This window comes from Trachypithecus francoisi, unplaced genomic scaffold (genome assembly GCF_009764315.1).
Source record: "Trachypithecus francoisi isolate TF-2019V2 unplaced genomic scaffold, Tfra_2.0 Contig01440, whole genome shotgun sequence".
NCBI lineage: Eukaryota > Metazoa > Chordata > Mammalia > Primates > Cercopithecidae > Trachypithecus > Trachypithecus francoisi.
The window spans coordinates 7,584,177-7,605,714 of record NW_022681431.1 but is presented as its reverse complement, the minus strand read 5'-3'; the positions used below and the strand labels follow the sequence as shown (position 1 = coordinate 7,605,714).

Here is a 21,538-nt window from a genome sequence, read left to right as displayed (position 1 = left end):
GTCTACACCAGTGTTTCTCAGGGGGCAGCCCAAGTGACACTGTGCCACGTGAAGTATTTTGGGGTAACACCTAAAACATAGACCATACTTTTTTTTTTTTGCTTGCCACATAAAATTACTTTTTGAAACATGATATCAATATATATGTTGGTTTTAAAATTTTTTTGAGAGATAGGGGTCTTGCTATGCTGTCCAGGCTGGACTCAAACTCCTGGGCTCAAGATATCCTCCCACCTCAGCCTCCCAAGTAACAGCAACTTCAGGCACATGCCACCATACCTGGCAGTATCTCAGTATTTTAAAAGAGTGGATTTAGAGGAAAAGATGAAGTAAATGATAGTACAGGTAGTCCTCAGATATGACATAAACCATCAATGTGATAGGCAAATAAATGTCGGATGTTTGAAAAACACAGGGTTAAGTGATCTGTAGAGCATCTATTTTTTTCTGGATTTATATCTAGGCATTAATTTCCCTTGAATTTAATGGCTAGATATAAATCCAGACATAAATAGCTAGTAAGCAATGCTTACTTGGAAGGCATTCTGGGAACCAGGTGGAGTTATTGAGTTGTGTAAGAAGTGAACAGTGACACAGACATGGAGATGTTTCCAAATATCATACTACTTGCAACCCTTTGCACTTTTCGTTTTAATAGTGAGTTTCATTCATCCGGGCAGCCTCCCTCCCCTCTTCTGTAAAGACTGCAGGAGACCTGTAGCTGTCACAGGACCTTCCCTAAGAGCCTGCAGGGGAAGACTGCCCCAGCTCGGCCCTCGCCATGCTCCGGACTGTTCTGGTCGCTCCCCAGCGGTTGCTGAAGGAGGGGAGAGCGTCCCGGCAGCTGGTACTGGTGGTGGTATTCGTCGCTCTGCTCCTGGACAACATGCTGCTTACTGTGGTGGGTACGTTTGGGGGTCTTTGTGCTGAGGGTTAGTTTGCTTTGGGCCCCAGCAGGCAGCATACACCCTGCTTGAGTTCAACAGCGAATCCATCTGAGAATTTTCCTTTTTATGGTCAAAAACACACAGCGGTTGTTGGGTATGGGGAAAAAAAAAACCTACAGAAAATGGAGTCTGAAACTTGTCAAACATAGCTAAAAGACTCAGGAGGTTCAAAAAGAAGGAGGTCCAGAGAGGGTCTGACTGGGGAAGAGGATGGCCTGGAACCAGAGCTGGCTGTGCTTTTCTTCCTCCCCAAACTGTCTTCTCAAGGTGCTAATGACTCCTAGTAACTCTGGGCCAGTGAGTATCTTCTCACAGCGGTGCCTTTCTGGCCTCTGCTCTATAAAGACAGCATTTTATTTGGATATCCAATTTCTTATCAAGACCTTACCTTCCATGTGGTTCTTTCCTTCGGAATCCTGCTTTTTTTAGTTGATACTCTCCTGATCATTACATTAAGTTATACCCGTGTATAAATGGGTACTAAAAGGTTTCTCGTCTTGGGTAAGATATATGTTTTTAAATAAGGCTCTTTCTGAGACAAGTTGTTAATCCAATACAATCACTTCTCATTATTCATAGTTCTGTAGTTACAGTTACATTCTGTAAAGTCACTGCAAACACTGAATTAGTGAATACTGAATCATTGCTCCCAGGAGAAACACACACACACACACACACACACACACACACACACAAAATTATAATCTTAAATCTCAAACATCATGGTAAATCCTATTTTCTTTGTAAAAGAGAAAAACAAGTTCAAAAGTGTTAAGTGACTTGCCCAAGGCCTCTCCACTAACAGGTGCCAGAGTTGGGATTCAAGCCCTGTCCAGGGGTTCCAGAGCTGAGGCTCCTCTGACCAGCCTGCCCTGCCTCCTCCTATGCCCTCCTCTGGCCAGGTCTGTGTGAGAGCTGGACATGTCTGTGAAATGTTGTGGTAGCTCAGTGCGTGTTGGTTTGGAGGGTTCCGTGTCAATCTAAGTGAGTAGGAGAGTTAGCCAATGTGGAAACCATGAAGAATGAGAACTAATTATATAAGGTCAGAATTTAGCTACTTTAGCTAACAGGATAACTTGAGTAGGGACAGTCTTTTAGTAGATTTTAAAACATGCCACTCCAGACACCAGCCTTAGGCATAAGGCTGAACCTCGTCATAGTGTCCCTGAACCCTGCAGTGGCAAGATGACATTTGCCCTTAGTTCCCATCACCTGTCTTCCTTGACTTTCAGTAGAATTGACATCTGTCCTTAGCCCCTTGGCTTTCAGTGGTAAGATGACATCTGTCCTTAGCCCCCATAACCTGTCCTCTGACTTTCAGTACCAATTGTGCCCACCTTCCTGTATGACATGGAGTTCAAAGAAGTCAACTCTTCTCTGCACCTCGGCCATGCCGGAAGTTCCCCACATGCCCTCGCCTCTCCTGCCTTTTCCACCATCTTCTCATTCTTCGACAACAACACCATGGCTGTTGAAGAAAGCGTGCCCAGTGGCATAGCATGGATGAATGACACCGCCAGCACCATCCCACCTCCAGCCACTGAAGCCGTCTCAGCACCTAAAAACAACTGCTTGCAAGGCACAGAATTCTTGGAGGAAGAGAATACCCGGGTTGGGGTTCTGTTTGCGTCAAAGGCTGTGATGCAACTTCTGGTCAACCCTTTCGTGGGTCCTCTCACCAACAGGTATCTCGCTGGGTGTAGGGCCCTGCAGGGTACACAGGAGTAGAGGACTAGAAAAGTATAGAAAGGGGGTTGGAAGGGAAAAAGAAGAAATACTCACTTGTCTGGTTCACCAGGGGAGTCAGCGATTTGGAAAGCTCGTTATGCAAAGCATAACATGTTACTGACGAAATGTCATGGGATCAGATTTTCTTAGTGATATATTGAGTCTTGAGTACCGAGAAGAGAACCATGAACAGCAGTGTGCTGTGACGTTGTATCAGTGACCTGGAGCATGGCTTGAATGGAAAAAGGGTATGAATGGGACAGTCCTGTTGTAATCTAGAGCATGGGCTTCCCAGGAGTTGTATTTAGGATTATTCTGATATTTTTAAGAGATATACACTCTACCTATACACTCTACCTAGGCTATCCTTTCTGGAAATGAGAATTTTGGCCCTAACATATGGTCATATTTGCATGTTTGTTTATTTGCTCGTACTCATCCACTATTTCATCTCCACGCTACATTCAGAGGCATGTTTTACCATACACCCAAATAGTTGCATTTCTGCTCCCACTTACATTTAAAAATGTAGTCCAAGTATATGAGTGCCTGTTGGAATTGCATCTTTTTTTTTCAATTCCCTTTTAGGATTGGATATCATATCCCCATGTTTGCTGGCTTTATTATCATGTTTCTCTCCACAGTTAGTAAGTAATCTGCTTCCTCTTTTCTTCCCTTCACTGATTACCTTTGATTTAATCAAGTGAGTGTGGTGTAGATAGCAGGGTAGCCTAGAAAGTAATTAGGCATCTGACTAAGCAGACTGGGATATTGATTTAAATGCTCTGCTCTTTTTGGTATGTGGACTATAGCAGTAGTGACAATTCAGTCTAGTTGGAATTGGTCTCTTCTGCTATACAAGAGCAGATATTTTATTCCCTTCCACTGGACATAATGAAAGCTGTTTGAATATGTATGCTATGGGGTGTGTGTGTGTGTGTGTGTGTGTGTTATGTATGTGTCAGTAATCCCTTGAGCAAGTTTAATACAAACTTTCCATCTACAAGAAGCAATGATATTATTTCGATATGCCATGGTAAAGGACAACTAACAAAAAAAATGGAAATTGGACAATAACATCTGGAAAATTCCAAAAAGCCTACTCCTTTTCAGTTAAGGACTTTAAAGGTTAAGCTTAGAAAAGTAAATTTTCTAAAGAAATAAGAAAGAGAAAGACAAATAGTCTATCCAGGATCAGCTAAATGTTTCTAATAAAATGGAGATGGAATAAACACAGTACATGAGAAAAGCAAGTCTGGAAATTGATGCTGAGAAGTAAAGGAAGAAGGAATGAAAAGGGGTTAGCGTTTGCAGGTTAAGGCAGCCTGTGGATCCAGCCTTGGTTCCCAATGGCCCTGCTGATCCTCTACTCTCCAACAACATACCTCCTTCTCCCTCAAGTTTTTCTTATTACCTTTCTGTTTCTTATCTACTTTCTCTCTTCCTCTTCCTCAACTTCTCTTCTTTCCCAGCACAGGACTTGATTCCTATCAACCCAATATTTAACAAGAATTTGTTGCATTCTGGGCTGGAAGGCTGCAAAGTGCAAGAACTTGAGGTGTGAGGTTCTCTCTGAGAACTGCATCTTGTTTGTGAAATTTTAGCGGACTTGAAGAAAATGCAGAAATTCAAGTTAGCACTGTTCATGGAACTTCTAGAAGCTCAGCCTATGCTAGGCAGCAAATTTAAAAATAAGATGCCCTATTTCATCAAATGAGACTTAAGATTTATTCCATACAATTTTATGCAGTGCCTGTATAATGCCCAGAAGGCCATAGTCACATAAAGAATGAAAAGACATGATTCCAGGTATCAGAAGTGTATGATGGTTGCCTGGGGAGACATGAGACACACACTGAGAAGTAAGACAACGTGATGTGCTAGTGGATCTGAGACGTTTTAGCAGGCTACCCTTGCCTGATTCTCTGCCAAGAACTCATGTTTTTAAAGTTTTACTTTTAAAGTAAACTATATATGTTAAATAATTATTATTTCCATAGGATAGTTGTGTGACTATATGGAGTTGGCCTAATTCTAACCAAAAGAAAATAGTTTTGATGTTTAGGGTATCCTTGTAGTATTGTCCAATGTTTCAAAAAAATACTTAAAAGAGAATGTTGATGCCCATTACTACCCTTAACCTCTCCATCCACCAACTAGGAGCCATGCCTAATGTAATCAAGAGTGAACTGGTGGCCCATGTAAAGGGTCCAATGTGAAAAAAAAAACTGCTTTGCTCTTCCTAAATAGAATGACCTACTCTCTTGGTTTGCCTGGAATTGAGGGGTGTCTTAGTCCATTTAGCATTGCTATAAAGGAATACCTGAGGCTGGGTCATTTATATTAGAAAGAGGTCTGTGGGCTCATGGTTCTGCAGGCTCTACAAGAAGCATGACGCTGGCCCCGGGGGCAGTGGCTCAAGCCTGTAATCTCAGCACTTTGGGAGGCCAAGACGGGCGGATCACGAGGTCAGGAGATCGAGACCATCCTGGCTAACACGGTGAAACCCCGTCTGTAAAAAAAATACAAAAAAACTAGCGGGGCGAGGTGGCGGGTTCCTATAGTCCCAGCTACTCAGGAGGCTGAGGCAGGAGAATGGTGTGAACCCGGGAGGCAGAGCTTGCAGTGAGCTGAGATCTGGCCACTGCGCTCCAGCCTGAGCGACAGAGCAAGACTCCGTCTCAAAAAAAAAAAAAAAGAAAAGAAAAGAAGCATGGCAGCAGCACCTGCTTCTGGTGTGGGCTTCGGGAGGCTTTCACTCATGGTGGAAGGTGAAGGGGAGCTGGCCGTGCAGAGATGAGAGAGGAAGCAAAAGAGAAGAGAGGGAGGTGCCTGCCTTTTTTAAACCACCAGCTCTTGAGAGAACTGTAGAGTGAGAACTCACTCACCACCTAATGAAGGACATTAAACTATTCATGAGGGATCCGCCCCCGTAACTCAAACATCTTCCCGCTGGGCCCCATCTCCAACACTGGGGATCAAAGTTCAACATGAGAATTGGTGAGGACAAACAACCCATATCCACACTATAGCGAGGGGCTTCCCAGGATGTCAGACTTTCTGTTTTTGTGGCGGTATTTTGAGTTTCAGTTTTAAAAACAAGGAAGTTCCGGGCAGACCAAGATGAGTGGGCCACTCTGTTCTCAAAGGACATTGGAAGGGTACACAGAAAAGATTGGAGATAACAAAGCCCGAGAAAAGATGCTGGTGGCCAGGAAAGGAGAGACCAAGAATGTGCATCTTTGGGAAGCAAGGAGAAGTTCAGCGTGATCATGTCTGTCGGGAAGTCATGGGAGAAGATTAAAAACACAACCAAAGACATCTGTAATGAACGGGCAAAGGGATTACAACTCTTCTGATTCAGACACTTTGAGGAGATTATTCTTACTCTAGGAGACATTATTCTGGAATTGGAGGTGAGACATGTCTGGACTTAACTACCCTGACCAGCAGCACCCTCTGATTTCGTGTTGGTAACATATTCCTGTTGGTTCTCAGTTTCATGGATGTTCACCCTCAACAGACTGACCCTCTTCAAGGGCAATAACTAGACGTTATTTTAATTTTGCATTTGCTATGGAGTCTAGGAGAGCTGCGTATTCAGTATAATTTAATAAATGCTGATTTTGTCTGGTTAAAACATCATTCAATATAAGATATAAAGAAGGATCTGATTGTATCACAATATATTATTTTCTACCCAATTCCTATAATCCTCGAAGCACCTCCTTACTGTCACTGTACTCCAGATGACCCTGTAAGACCCAGCAATGGTAAAGACCGGATCTGGGTGTTGCACGTGGAGGATCCAGCAGTATGGTCTAAGAACCAGTTTCCAGCCCAGGACACTGAGCTTCATGGACATCCCTCATTTCAGTGGACAGAATGTTGGGTTCTTGGCAAGAGATGTAGAGACTCAGCCTTCCATCTGCTGTGTGGTGACTTGGTTTATACTTCTGTGGTTTCTCAGTTTTCTTGCATTTAAAAAGTGGTTCTGATGGAGGAGTAGGAGATTGAAAAGACAACTCAAAAAACAGGGAACAGTCATCATGCTTTATTAAAAACATATGCATCATGACTCATATCCGCAGTATCATGGGCATATTCTCTGGCAGCTAGGGAAGCAAAGGCAATTTGCTAATGCAGTTATCTTACTATTCTCTTTGCCCAGTGTTTGCTTTCTCTGGGACCTATACTCTACTCTTTGTGGCCCGAACCCTTCAAGGCATTGGATCTTCATTTTCATCTGTTGCAGGTAACACTGGCAACTTCATCATGCACACACACATGCACGCATGCGCACACACACACACACATCTCTTACTACCTCAGATCCTATATTTATATGGAGAAATTAAGGAAAATATCATCTGGATAGGTAGAAATTGTGATTCAGAAATAAGGGAATTGGGCTGGGCACAGTGGTTCACACCTGTAACCCCTGCACTTTGGGAGGCCAAGGCAGGAGGATAGCTTAATTCTAGGAGTTTGAGACCAACCTGTGCAACCTGGGCAACATAGTGAGAGCCCTACCTCTATTAAAAAAGAGAGAATAAGTTAGCCAGGCATGGTGGTGTGCACCTGTGGTCCCACTGACTTGGGAGGCTAAAGTGGGAGGATGGCTTGAACCTGGGTGGTCAAGGCTGCAGTGAACCATGATTGTGCCTCTGCACTTCAGCCTGGGTGACAGAGCTAGACCCTTACTCAAAAAAAAAAAAAAAAAGGTATTATAGAATTTCTGACAGGGTCCATAGATCCCTGAGCCTGACGTAACTTCCTCTGCTAATATTCAGATGCAGCTAGCTCAGGTCAGAACAAGCCTCCAGTAAAACCATGAAGAAGGGCAGGCTTTTATTTAGTGCCACTCAATGGTCCACCCCTCTTAGTACTTTATAGGAATAATCATGTTAATACTATGGGTAATATCAGCATAGTTTTCACAGTACTGGTGAATACACTATCTAATGCAATCCTGTGAAGTTGGTATTTTATGTCATTTCACCCATGACTATGAAGGCCTGAGAGTCCAGCTGCCGTACAGCACTAGCCCACACTCTCTTCCAGGTCCCCAGTGCTTTCCTGCTCTTCCCTGGGCATCCCTGTTAAATAGAATGATCTCTGTGTGCCTAGGTGTTCCTTTCCCTGACCTGCTCTGTAATCCCTCGTTTAGGGAAACGTGCTCAGAAACAAGAAAATGCTATGAAACATGGTATAATCAGACAATGGATTTTCTGTGTTATCCTTCCCAGAGGCCTTGCGCTTTCAACAATATTCTGAACAGGAGTGGACAATGTAGGGGCCTGGGGGACTAGGGAGGGCAGTACTTGGAAAATACTATGGGTTAAGTTTTGTAAAACCCCTCAAACCGAAACTCTAGCTAAGATTGTCACTGAAGAGATAACAGGGTGGGACCAAGGGCTCTGAGAGGTGGACAGAAGCCCCTGGGGGCCAGTTGCATCTGTCACTCTCTGCACAGGTCTTGGGATGCTGGCCAGTGTCTACACCGATGACCATGAGAGAGGACGAGCCATGGGAATTGCTCTGGGGGGCCTGGCCCTGGGGCTGCTGGGTAAGTGGTACCAGCTGGAGCTCTGGGTTCCTGAGGGTGGGACTCCAGGAAGCAGGTGTTCTGGAGGTGTGGAAGACGAGTATTTTCCTTCCCTCGTTGGGCTCATCCTATTTCAACTCCTTCAGAAATATCACTGAGAAAATGTAAAATTCCCTTCTCCTTAAGAAGCTGGGAAACACATAAGGGTCAGGGAAAGATCTGGAAGCCCAGCCTGTTGGAGGAAGTGAGCCTCCCCGCATTAGAGGCCCCTGCCTCGCCTAGGTACCCATGCAGACACCACCAGAGCATGGCTGTTGCCAGGTGCTCTGCTAAATCCGTTACAGGCATAATCTCTTCTATTCCTCACCTCCAGGAATAAAAGGAGGATTGATTTTCCCCATTATAGAGATGAAAATAAGAATGGCGAAATAGCCATCCAAGATCACACAGCCAGGAAACGCTGGAGCCAGGATACAGACTCCAATTTTCTGGGCTTGGAAACCCAAGCTCCAAATGATAAAATTACCCTTTCTTTGAGGCTCATCCCTCATACTACTTTACTGACAACTTACATACTTTCACTTATTACATGCCAAGTACAGTGCCAGTACTGTAGGGTGGGAAGCCCCAGGCATCGTTCCTGCCTTCTAGGAGCTCACAAGTGCATCGAAAAGAAATTTCTTCCTCGGCCTACGCCTCACCCTCTAGCCCCATGGGAAGCAGAGGAAACAGAATCCCTGTTATTTGTTAGTATCCATCAAACCAAATGCCCGATTCTAAAACCTGTGCATCTTGAAGTCCTTTATCATGTCCCAAGTGAACTCCCAAATGAACAAGCTTGTTAGATCCTCAACAGCCACTCCTGGCTCCTTGTCACCTCTGGGTTAGAATTTGGCAGCAGCCCCCCTCTTTTTTTTTTTTTTTTTTTGAGACGGAGTCTCGCTCTGTCGCCGGGCTGGAGTACAGTGCAGCCCCCCTCTTGTGTACTCCCTCCTTCCACCACGATGCCGCCTGAAGAACCTTCCCGAGCCCAGAGTAGGTGGTGTTCCTCCCCTGATGTTTCTCCATAGGCTGCAAGGCCTATGACTCATCTGTGTATACAAGGTTCCTGCATATGCAAGACTTTACTTTTCTCCTCTCAAATATTCATCCTCTGCTAACACCCACTTTCTCCTTTCTTTCTCCAACTACACACTCTTTTCTGACACCTCTATGTTCTTCACACAAGCTTCTTCCCCTCCAGATACTCTGCACTTGGCAAAGCCCTCGTGGCTGCCTGGACTTCCTGAGACATCGACTGTGCTTTCATTGTATGTAACATTTTCTGTCAAACTTTCACCATGCTTTATTTATTTGGGTCCCTCCCTACACACACACACCCACACACACCCCCACACACATACATTTCCTCCACTAGAAAGTGGGCTTGTTGGGGACAGGGATCATGTCTCCATCTGAATTCCCAGAGCCTCAGGTGGAGCTTGGCCCCTAGCAGCCCTTCTGCAAGTGCTCACGGGGCAAATGTGGACAATTGTCACTGGATAGGACTCAACCTCACCTCTGGAATCTGTGTATGCTTTGCCTCTCCAGTGGGAGCTCCCTTTGGAAGTGTAATGTATGAGTTTGTTGGGAAGTCTGCACCTTTCCTCATCCTGGCTTTCCTGGCACTACTGGATGGAGGTAAGTCACCATCAGAGCCTCCAGCAGGAGACACAGCCCAGGTCAGGTTGGAAATGTGTTATGTTGTGGTGTCAGTCTTGACTAAGAATGGGTGGTGTGGACATGTTTTGATGAATCAAGCACTGCCCCATTGTAGAAAAGAGAGAAGAAACTCAGGGAGTTAAATTTGTACATAATAGGGTGGTAACACTACAGCTGCTATTGGAACCCCCAGCTAATCAGTAGACACTCTGAACTGTCTCGCCTTCTTTCTTTCTTAGCACTCCAGCTTTGCATCCTACAGCCTTCCAAAGTCTCTCCTGAGGTAAGCAGACACAAAGCTCCATTGCTCATGGATACACGGGATGGCTGAATGCAGAAACCCAGGCATGCCTGTCAAGTCATCAGAAGGAAAGTAAAGAGGAATAGAGTCAGAGAAAGTGAGAACTGTGTTTGGATTCCAGGATAGGGCTAAATTTCAGGTAGTGTGGGGGATAGTGAGGTATTTGGCTTGATGTTGGACAAAGATGGTTGAAAAGCCTTGTGAAGAATCAAAGAAGCCATACAGAATATATATATATATATAATATATGTATATATTTTATATATAGTATATATTTATATATTTTATATATATTATATATTATGTGTATATATTATATATTTTATATATAATTTATATTTATATATTATACATGATATATGTATATATTATATATTATATATAATACATATATTCTGTATGGCTTCTATGATTCTTCACAAAGCTTTTATAATGTATATATAATATGTGTATATATTATGTATGTTATATGTATTATATATGGAGATCTTCAGATATATATGAATATAGATATGGAGTATATTTATATGTATACACACTCCACACATATATGAAGTGTGTATACATATATATTCATGTATATCTGGAGATTTCCATATATGCACACACACACACACACATAATTATAGCTAGGAGATAATGACATTGGGGACTGAGTATCTGGAGCTGTAACATCATCTCAGACATGAAGGCTGTGGGGACCACCTAGACAGCCTCTTCTCCAATAAGAGAGATCCTCTATGAACATCCCTAACTGTCATTCTGTCACAGTCAATAAGTATCAGAGTTGGTACTTGTTTGACTCTAAGCCAAAAATGGCTCTGGAACATCCATATCCCACCACGAAGGAAAAAAAGTAAGAAAGTGCATCAAGTGTAAAAAAGTTTGATCTAAAGGCCTTGACTTTGCATTCCATAATTCGTCAGGGTATTCCAGAAGTCGTGACACTAACATCTCATCATTCTTCAGGGCTTTTCATGCACCAGGAGCTCTGCTTAGTGCGCCATCTATGCTGCATCATGGAATGTGTAACATTCCATGAAATAAGTACAATTTTTAGCCTCACTCTACAGACAATGAAATCGAGGGCAAACAGAGAAACATCTGAAAGAATTTGAAACTATGACATAATCAATACTTTTAGAGTGCCAATTCGACTAGGAGCCTCCCGCAGTCTGCTGAGATGCTGCTGCTCTTTACAAACTGGCTTTAGGAGTAGAGTGTCTGGGTCCAGGGGAGGGAGGTCATAACCACCACTCATCCAGGACTCCTCAGGGCAAGGAGCAGCAAATACCCTCTACACAGGCTCCCAGTCCTGGAATATGCTTGGGCCCAGCACCCCTCCAGCCCTGGCCAAAGCACAGGGACACTCATCCAGGTGATTCGCTGTGCAGCCATGGTGAATTACTCAGCAAGTAAATCCAGCTTGAGATTCCAGGACAGTGAGGCACCCACAAATATCTACTTTTCTGAGACAGAGTCTTGCTGTGTCACCCAGACTGTAGTACAGTGGCACAATCTGGACTCACTGCAACCTCCGCCTCCTGGGTTCAAGTGATTCTCCTGCCTCAGCCTCCCAAATAGCTGGGATTACAAGCATGCGCCACCACAGCCAGCTAATTTTTGTATTTTTAGTAGAGGCGGGATTTCACCATGTTGGCTAGGTTGGTCTTGAATTCCTGACCTCAAGTGATCCACCCACCTCGGCCTCCCAAAGGGCTGAGATGATAGGCATGAGCCACTGCACCCGGCCCATTCTCTCTCTTTCTAACAAATACACATTATTATTATTATTACTAATTTTTTGAGCCAGTTGACAGTAGATTGATTGTATCATTCCCTTACCCCTGGATACTTTAGAGCATTTTCCCTAAGAAAAGGATGATTTGCTTATGTAGTCACAATAGAGCTATCAAATTCAGGAAATTTAACATGGATGTAACACTTGAGTCTGATTTGCAGTGCCTACTCTGATTGTGTCAATTATCCCGATAATGTATTCCATGGAAGTGTTTTTTTCTCTAGTTCACGGTCCAGTCCAGGATTGCATAAGACATTTGTGCATCACACCTCTCTAGCCTCTTTTAATCTGGAAAAGTTCTCAGCCTTTATCTTTCATGACATTGACATTTGTGAAGACTACAATTATCTATAGGGTATTCCTAAATTTGGTTTGTCTGATGTTTCTTCATGATACCGTGGCCTTCTGAGAGTCACGGCTGGAGGTATTTCATGCCCATCACCTCTCAGTGGTGATGTCCATTCTGATCACTGGGTCAAGGTGTCGTCTGGGTGTCTTGTGTAGTTATTACTTCTTCACCGTGTAACTAATAAATAACTTGTGGGAGACATTGTTAAGTCATATGAATCTCCTACTCCTCCTTAAATTTCCTTTCTGCCTATATTTGTTATCCATTAATGATTCTTGACTGACCCAGCCTTTACTATAATGTTTACAAACTACTGGTTTTTCTAGTTTACCAATTCGTCCAAATCATCAGGTGGCACTTTGCTGTAAGGAATAGCCATTCCTCCAAGGCAGGCAGATCACTTGAGACCAGGAGTTTGAGACCAGCCCGGCCAACATGGCAAAACCCTATCTCACAAAAAAATTAGCTGGGCATGGTGGTGCGCACCTGTAATCCCAGCTACTCAGGAGGCTAAGGCAGGAGAATCCCTTGAACCTGGGAGGCGGAGGTTGCAGTGAGCCACTACACTCCAGCCTGGGTGACAAAGTAAGACTCTGTCTCAAAAAAACCCCTAAAAAGCAAAAAAAAGAATAGACATTCCCTTCTTATTGCCTTTATACATATATATTTATAAATATTAATACCTAAATAGGTATATGATAATTTTATGTACATGTGATTATGTTCAGAAAAAAACTTTAAAAAATAATTTATCTGATTATTATCCGTGTAGAATCACGGAGTCCTATTTTTGTAGCTCATCACTCTCCTTATTTATTTACTTATTTAATTTTTTTTTTGGAAAGAGGGCCTCTTTCTGTGACTGAGGCTGGAGTGTAGAGGTGTGATCATGGCTCACTATAGCCTCCAACTCTTGGGTTCAAGTGACCCTCTTGCCTCAGCCTCTTGATTAGCTAGGCATGCCACCACACCTAGCTTATTTTTAACTTTTTATAGAGATGGAGTCTCCCTGTGTTGCCCAGACTGGCCTTGAACTCCTGGCCTCCAGTCCTTAATCGTTTTGATGCTCAAATTTTCTTAGATTTGACAAGTCAAAGCCCATTAACTGGTTGCTGTGTCATTTTAACATACCTTCATTGTTTTTTGAGTAATGTTTTACTTTTTGATACAAAAATATGTCCTACGTTCATCTTGTACTTTCCCTGCCTCAGCCCTGAGATCATTTTGCCAAGGAGCCCAGGTTCTTATTAGTATGGATGGTGTTTAGAAACCAAACTATGCGGCTGGGCACAGTGGTTCACGCCTGTAATCCCAGCACTTTGGGAGGCTGAGGCAGGCATATCATGAGGTCGGGAGATCGAGACCATCCTGGCTAACACAGTGAAACACCGTCTCTACTAAAAATATTTTAAAAATGAGCCAGGCGTGGTGGCGGGTGCCTGTAGTCGCTGCTACTCGGGAGGCTGAGGCAGGAGAATGGTGAGAACCCAGGAGGAGGAGGTTGCAGTGAGCCAAGATCACGCCACTGCACTCCAGCCTAGGTGACACAGCAAGACTCTGTCTCAAAAAAAAAAAAAAAAGAAAAAGGAGAAACCAAACTACGGACACTCGATGTGCTCTTTGCCATTGGGGTCACTTTGTTTCCCTGCCGTCTTAATGACAGAGCTAATACACACACACGAGTTCATACTGAGACCTCCCCTTCCAGCCCAACTCCGCGGGATTCTTCCCTGCTTGCCCCATTCCATACAAGTATTCTCCTTCTTTCAAAGTAAGAAATTTGTCTCCCCCTATTATACAAATAGGTAAATACCTATTATACAAATAGACAAAAACATTTACCCATTTGTATAATTGTATACTTACCCATGCTATTACAAAAAACAAACCTACCAAGAAATATTCAAGATTTTCTCAGTTCCTTCTCCCTTAGACTTAGTGAATACAGCGAAATGCTACGTCTAGAAATTATCGTACTTGCATTGGTTCTTTTTTCCACCTTTAGTGTGATTATATAATGCATAATGCATTTGAAATTCATTTGCATCCATTTGTGGGGTTTTTTTGGCATTTAGTTTTAGTTTTTTTTCTCCATTCTGGCTAATTATATTAATCTGTTCAAGCTGCCAGAACAAAATACTACAGATTGGGTAACTTAAACAACACATGTTTATTTTCTCATGACTCTGGAGGCTGAACGTCCGCGATCAAGGTACTATTGAGAGTTGGTTTCTGGTGAGGCCTCTCTTCCTGGCTTGCAGACAGCCACCTTCTCAGGTGTCTTTACATAACCTTTACTCAGTGTGTATGCACAGAGAAAGAGAGTTCTGATGTCCCTTCCTCTTTTTATAAGGACAACAGTTTTTCAGATTAGAGCCCCCACTCTTATGACCTCATTTAACCTTAATTACCTCCCTACAGATGCTGTCTCCAAACACAGTCATATTAGGGGTTAGGACTTCAACATACCAATTGGACCAAGGTGGGGCGCAATTCATCCCAAAACACTAAAATAGTTTTGATTTTTGAGTATATAAAACATTACCACCTAAAAGTCAAAATTATTCAAAAAGGTATACTCAGAAAATGTCAATCCCTCCAGTCTGTCTAACCCTTCCCCTTCCCCACCCCTACCACATGTAGGTAACCAATCTTAATGCTTTCTGGTTTGTCTTTCTTGTGTCTTTGTGTTTTTTCCTCAAAATGAATAGCTTATGTGTTTTCTTTTTTTTTTTTTTTTGAGGCAGAGTCTCGCTCTGTCGCCCGGACTGGAGTGCAGTGGCCAGATCTCAGCTCACTGCAAGCTCCGCCTCCCAGGTTTACGCCATTCTCCTGCCTCAGCCTCCCGAGTAGCTGGGACTACAGGCGCCCGCCACCTCGCCCGGCTCGTTTTTGTGTTTTTAGTAGAGACGGGGTTTCACCGTGTTAGCCAGGATGGTCTCGATCTCCTGACCTCGTGATCCGCCCGTCTCGGCCTCCCAAAGTGCTGGGGTTACAGGCTTGAGCCACCGCGCCTGGCCAGCTTATGTGTTTTCTTATTCTTCCCTTTTCTCTTACATGAAAGGCAGCACACTGTGTATTCTTTTTTGCATTCTCCTTTTTTTCTCAATAATATGTCCTGAAAATTACTCTACTAATTCATAGAATCTTTCCTCATTATTTTATACCTGTGTGATACACACACACACGCACGATTGTGTATGTGTACACAGTGGTACACAATTGTGTGTGCACCATATTTTATTCCATCTCCCGTGTTTAGGTAGTTTTCAGTATTTTGTAGTTACAAATAGTGCTGTAATTTACATGTGTGCATTTTTATAATGTTAGCATTAATCTTTAGAGTCAATTCCTAGAAGTGGGACTGTTGGGTCAAAGGGTTTATTGGACTTTTAAATGTATATTGTAATGATTTACATCAATTTCTTTACTTTGAATAATAATGGGGTGAGAGAATGATCTTTTTAGTTTTAGAATCTCTAAATTTCTCAATCCACTATTGTGTGTGTGCAGAGAGGGTTATCATACCAAAATGATCAAATCTGTTACAAGACAGAATGTAGTAAACACCATGAAGGATTAGGACACAGTGTTCAGGATGTTTGAAAGAGAGAGAAGCCCCAGCTACTGAGTCAGGGAGCACTCTGGAAAAGAAGGAGCCATTTAAGCTTGACTTTAAAGACTGAGTAGAACTTGGAACTATGGAGAAGCGAAGGACATGTAGTTCAGGCAAAGGCAGTAAAGATGGCTGAGGGACTGCTGGGATGCATGGAAGGAGGGTGGGGTGGCCAAGTTTAGATGAGAGTGCGTCCTGATGAGAGTGGGTCCTGCATGTTTAGGCTGCATTTTAACTCTGCTTCTTCTACCTTACTCCAGTGTGGCTCAAAATGATCAGAATGAATTCAGAAAGCTTGAGAGGCTTTCTGAGTTATGGCTTCTGTGCTTGCTTTTGGGGTTCGGTGCTCTGCCTGTAGTTCTCCCAGGACAAACATTAGTACCAGGGAGATCTAGTGGAAACCAGGAGTCCGGACACCTATGTCCAACCCTGACCTTGCTACCAATTCAGTCTGACCTTGTTGATGGTCATGTGAAGGCAGGAATCACAGCTGGAATATATTGCTTCTCTATCTGTGACTACTACAGTGCCTACCTTGCACACAGGAGGGGCCCTGCCTCCAGCTCCTCTGTGGCATCAGACAAGTCACTTTCTCTCCCTGCACTGGGATTCCTGGTCTCTGCAGTAAAGGAGCTGCTGTAGATGGTCTCTAAGCCCCTAATTGCATCTTCTCAGATTCTGTGAAAATAGGAGAGATGTATGCACTGTACAAATGGATATTTTTTTGTCATCCATGTTCTCAGAGTGCCAAGGGGACTCCACTCTTTATGCTTCTCAAAGACCCTTACATCCTGGTGGCTGCAGGTAAGCTGGCAATGACCTCCCATTGGGCGGGGAGTGTCTGGGCTTCAGGCAGCCACGGCTGCTCACAGAACGGTCTCCCCAGGGTCCATCTGCTTTGCCAACATGGGAGTGGCTATCCTGGAGCCCACACTGCCCATCTGGATGATGCAGACCATGTGCTCCCCCAAGTGGCAGTTGGGTAAGTGCCCTCAGCCTCCACTCAGGGCCTGGCAGGAGGAGGTGGGTGCCATGAGTCCTTTTGCTCAGTGTGACACGGGGACAACGTGCTTCCTTTGTAGAATGACCTCCCATGTCCACACCCATGAATCAAGCCCAAGCGGGTGTACAGTCCCTCAGAGAAGCAGTCTGAGAAAGGGGAGGGTGGGAGAGGATGAAAGCGGCCATGGAGAGGTCACATACCTAGCTGTGCAGTAGAATGATTAATGATTTCCAGTCCAAAGATTCAGGTTTTGGTTTCAGCTCCTTTGATTTTCTATGAAAACTTGTGCAAATACTTTAAACTCTCTGAGCATCACTTTTCTCATTGCTAAAGTGAGCATCAAAATACTATCTAGTTCAAGGGAAATAGGATGAATCAATGACATACGAAGTGAAAATGCTTTGTTCCATGTACAATATTCATGTGCACCGTTACCATCCATATTTTTCTCCCTTTAGCTCCTCATCCTCAAGACTATCATTTGGTTATCTTTTTTTTTTTTTTTTTTTTTACCTGTAAAAAGGTGCTTATGTAGCACTCACTTAGGAAAAGCTATGGGCCCAGGAGAGAGGGTTCCAACTTCCTTCGTTCATGCAGAGATTTAGAGAGGAGCTTGGGGAGGAGGCTCTAGCCCTTCCTAGGAACCCTGAGGAAAGAGGATGGGGAAGGCTACGTGCAAACTGCTCCATCACTGCCAGGAGGAGAGGCTTACGGGGCCAGAAGGGAAGCTGATAAGAACCTGATATAGTTCAGCATGCAATAAAAAGCATTAAATCTAATTTTGAGGGGGACAATTCTAAGCAAGACTCCCAGCTGCACTCCTAGTGCCAAATTGAATTTTTATGGGTTGCAAGTGCTTTTGACCATGACGATTAATTGAGTTAGTCAGTGTTCAGTGCAGATAATGCATCCCCTGCCCTAAGGCTCTGGCCTCTCAGGCTCTGGATACTGGTGAGCAGCTGCAACACAGAGTAGCTCCTCCCCAGCAGCCTAGGCACCAGCCTCAGTTGCCAGTTACCAATTACTTATTTACCAGTCACTCAGTTACCACCATCTTTTACAGCTTCCTCAATGCTACGTGGTCTGTAAAGTCTGACATCAAAGGTTATCCAACAACTACATCAGAATCACCTAGAGAGCTTGTTAAAACTCTGATTGCTGGGAGACAGTGAGCAATTCAGTCAAAACAAGTATTCATCCCTAGTAAGTTTCCAGGTCAGTGATCACACCTAGAAAATTGCTGCTGTACATGAAGAGCACCCCTCGAGGGTGTTGGGAGGAACAAAGGAGTCCATGCTTTTGAAAGTAATGTGTAGTCTGCCTCGGAGCGCTTGCTGTGTGGTCCACCGTATGCTAGGTAGCTTCACTAAGGGGAGGAAAGAGCCCAGGTCCACCCGAGTTTGAATCCTGACCGTGTCACTTCCTGGCTGTGACCTTGGATAAGTTATTTAACCTCTTTGACCTCTGATGTGGTCTGAGTGTGTCCCCCAAAATTTATATGTTGGAAACTGAATTCCCGATGCAACAGTCTTGAGAGGTGGGACCTTTGAGAGATGATGAGGTCATGGGAGCATCCTCATGAATGGGTGAAGGCCATTATCATGGGAGTGAGTTTGTTATAATAAAAGGGGAGTTCAGCCCCCTTCACCTCTCCCTTGTGGGTGCTGTCTCTACATGTGATCCCCTTTGACCATGTTGTGATCCAGCAACCAGGCACTTCCCAGATGGCCAAACAGATGCTGGAGGCTTGCCCTTGAACGTCTCAGCCTCCAGAACCCTGAGCCAAATAAATCTCTTTTCTTTATAAATCACACACTCTGGTATTCTGTTATATTATAGAGGCATAAAATGGACTAAGACAGACAATGGGTACTGAGAAACAGGGCTGTTGCTATAACAAATACTGGAAAATATGGAAGAAGCTTTGAAACTGGGAAATTGGTAGAGGCTGGAATAATTTGGAGGAGCAGGCTAGAAAGAGCCTGTACTTCTGTGATTAAGGCATTAAGGGTGATTCTGGTGAGGGCTCAGAAGAAGAGGAGAGCTATAGAGAAAGACTGAATCTTTTTAGACATTGGTTAAGAGGTTGTGACCAGAAGGTTGACAGAAATGTGGACAGTAAAGGTCACTCTGACAAGGTCTCAGATAGAAATGAGGAACAAGGTATCGGACACTAGAGTAAAGGCCATCCTTATTATACAGTTACAAAAAACTTGGGGGACTTATATCCACAGCTTAGGACTTTATGGAACAAAGAACTTAGAGGCAATCAACTAGGATATCTGGCAGAAGGAATATCTAAGCAGCAAAGCTTCAGGCTGCGTGTGGCTGTTTTAACTGCATATATAGTGACACATGAGAGCAAATAAATGACTTAAAGGTGAAATTTATGATTAAAAGAGAAGCAAAACAGAAAGACTTGGAAAATTTGCTGCCAGGCCTTGGAAAGAAGGAAAAGGCGTCTTTAGGAGAGCACACCAAGAGTGTGGCCAGGCAACCTAAAGCGATTAGTATGGATAAAAGGGAGCCAGGTACCATTTATTAAGACTGTGGGAGAAAGACCCCACAGGCATTTTAGAGATCTTTGGAACTGTGCCTCCCATTACTGGCCCAGAGATCTAGGAGGGCAGAAAGGTTTGGGAATAAGCCTGGGGCATCCTCCATGGGCTCACTGCCCAGGACCACCTTGGGACTCTGCTCTCTGCATTTCAGTGCAGTGCCCTTCAACTGTGCCAGCCATGGCTCAAGTGGGCCCAGAAGTGGCCTGGCCTCCCACTCTAGAGGGTGCAAGTGGTAAGCCTTGGTGGTGTCTATGTAGTGCAAATTTTGCACTTGCACAGAATGCAAGAGCTATGGGTGCACGACATCTTCCACCTAAATTTCGAAAGATGTCATGGACAGCCACTTCCAAGATCACAGAACGGTAGGGGCACCAGCATGGTGGCCTGCAAGCACAAGACTCCAACCCATGATTGCTGCTGGGTGGACTGAGTCCAGAAAGACCATAGGGGTGGGGCTGCCTGATGCCTTGGGGGTCCAACCTCCACTCCAGTGTGCCCAGGATTTTGGACATGGAGTCAAAGGCGATTATTCTACAGCTTTAAGACTTAATACTGTTTTCCATTTTGGGTTTTGGACTTTTATGGGACCTGTTACCCCTTTCTTCTTCCCTGTTGCTGGTTTTTAAAATGGGAATGTCTGTTCTATCCTCGTCCCACCATTGTTTTTGAAAGTAGATAAATTATCCCTTGGTATCCAAAAGAGATTGGTTCCAGGACTCCTAATGGCTACCAAACTCCAAGGATGTTCAAGTCCCTTACATAAAATGGCGTCATATTTGCATATAATCTACACACATCCTTCCATGTACTATAATCATCTCTATCATGCCATGTAAATTGTTGGTATACTGTATTTTTTCTTGTTTGTATTATTCTTATCATTGTATTGTTATTTTTAATTTTTTTCCTCAACATTTTTGATCTGCGGTTGGTTGAATCCAAGGATGTGAAACCTGCAAATACAAAGGGCCAAGTATAATTTGTTTTGATTTCACAGGCTCACAGCTGGAGGGAATTGGCCTCAAGATTAATCGTACCTTGAATCTCACCCATATCTAACTTAGACAAGACTCTAGATTTTGGGCTTTTGAGTTTATACTGGAACCACTTAAGACTTCTTAAACGATTGGGATGGAATGAATGCATTTTGCATTGTGAGAAGGACACGAATTTTGGAGGCCAGGGGTAGAATGCTATGTCCTGCAAAATTTGTGTGTTGGAAACTTAATCCCCAATGCAACAGTGTTGAGAGGTGGAACCTTTAGTAGGCGATGAAGCCCTAGGGGCACCACCTTTATGAGTAGATAAAAACAATGATCATAGGAGTGAGTGAGTTACAAAAGTGGGGAGTTTGGCCCCCTTTTCCTTTCTCTCTCAAAGGCCCTTTCTCCATGTGATACCCTTTGGCCATATGATGACCCAACAAGAGGTCCCTCACCAGATGGCCAAGCAGGTGCTGGTGCCATGCCCTGGCACTTCCCAGCTTCCAGCACTGTGATCCAAATACATCTTTTTTCTTTACGAATTACCCAATCTGTGGTAATATGTTACGGCAGCAAAAATAAAACAGACTAAGATAAACTCCAGTTTTTTAATTTATAAAAATGTAGATATTTTTTAGGGTCATTTTGATCTGGGATCCTAAATGGATTAGCCCAGTGTGTGGAATACAGGATACTATCAGTAGATAAAAATTTATTTGTACAATTTTAATAATTATTTTAGTTTAAACCATTTTGGTAGTCACAAAATGTGTAATCCCTCATCCCTTAAAGATTCACTGTTAAAAACAGATGTGTATCCATAGATACATATTCTGGAGTACCTATTTTGCACAAAATACTGCTGAAATGTAAGCTATAATCAGATCCTAAAGAACAAGCAACACGGATTGAGAAAAATGTAATTCAGGAAATTTTACACCATTTAAAATGATGTCAAGGAGCTGTATCCAGGAGGCTGTAGGCTTCCTAGAGGTGCTTA

The 21,538-nt window shown here is 43.6% G+C and overlaps 1 protein-coding gene across 2 annotated transcripts in view; it reads left to right on the top strand.

The window, feature by feature from the left end:
* The first annotated feature begins 661 nt into the window (after window positions 1–661).
* Window positions 662–21,538, top strand: part of SLC18A1 (solute carrier family 18 member A1) — a 33,330-nt gene continuing 12,453 nt past the window's right edge. For both annotated transcript variants that reach the window (XM_033227112.1, XM_033227121.1), the window contains exons 1-9: window positions 662–905; window positions 2,269–2,632; window positions 3,264–3,322; window positions 6,847–6,930; window positions 8,152–8,244; window positions 9,814–9,903; window positions 10,164–10,207; window positions 16,735–16,795; window positions 16,878–16,973. In XM_033227112.1, coding sequence (XP_033083003.1) covers window positions 782–905; window positions 2,269–2,632; window positions 3,264–3,322; window positions 6,847–6,930; window positions 8,152–8,244; window positions 9,814–9,903; window positions 10,164–10,207; window positions 16,735–16,795; window positions 16,878–16,973 — 1,015 coding nt within the window. In that variant the 5' untranslated portion in view covers window positions 662–781. The remainder of the gene's footprint in view (window positions 906–2,268; window positions 2,633–3,263; window positions 3,323–6,846; window positions 6,931–8,151; window positions 8,245–9,813; window positions 9,904–10,163; window positions 10,208–16,734; window positions 16,796–16,877; window positions 16,974–21,538) is intronic.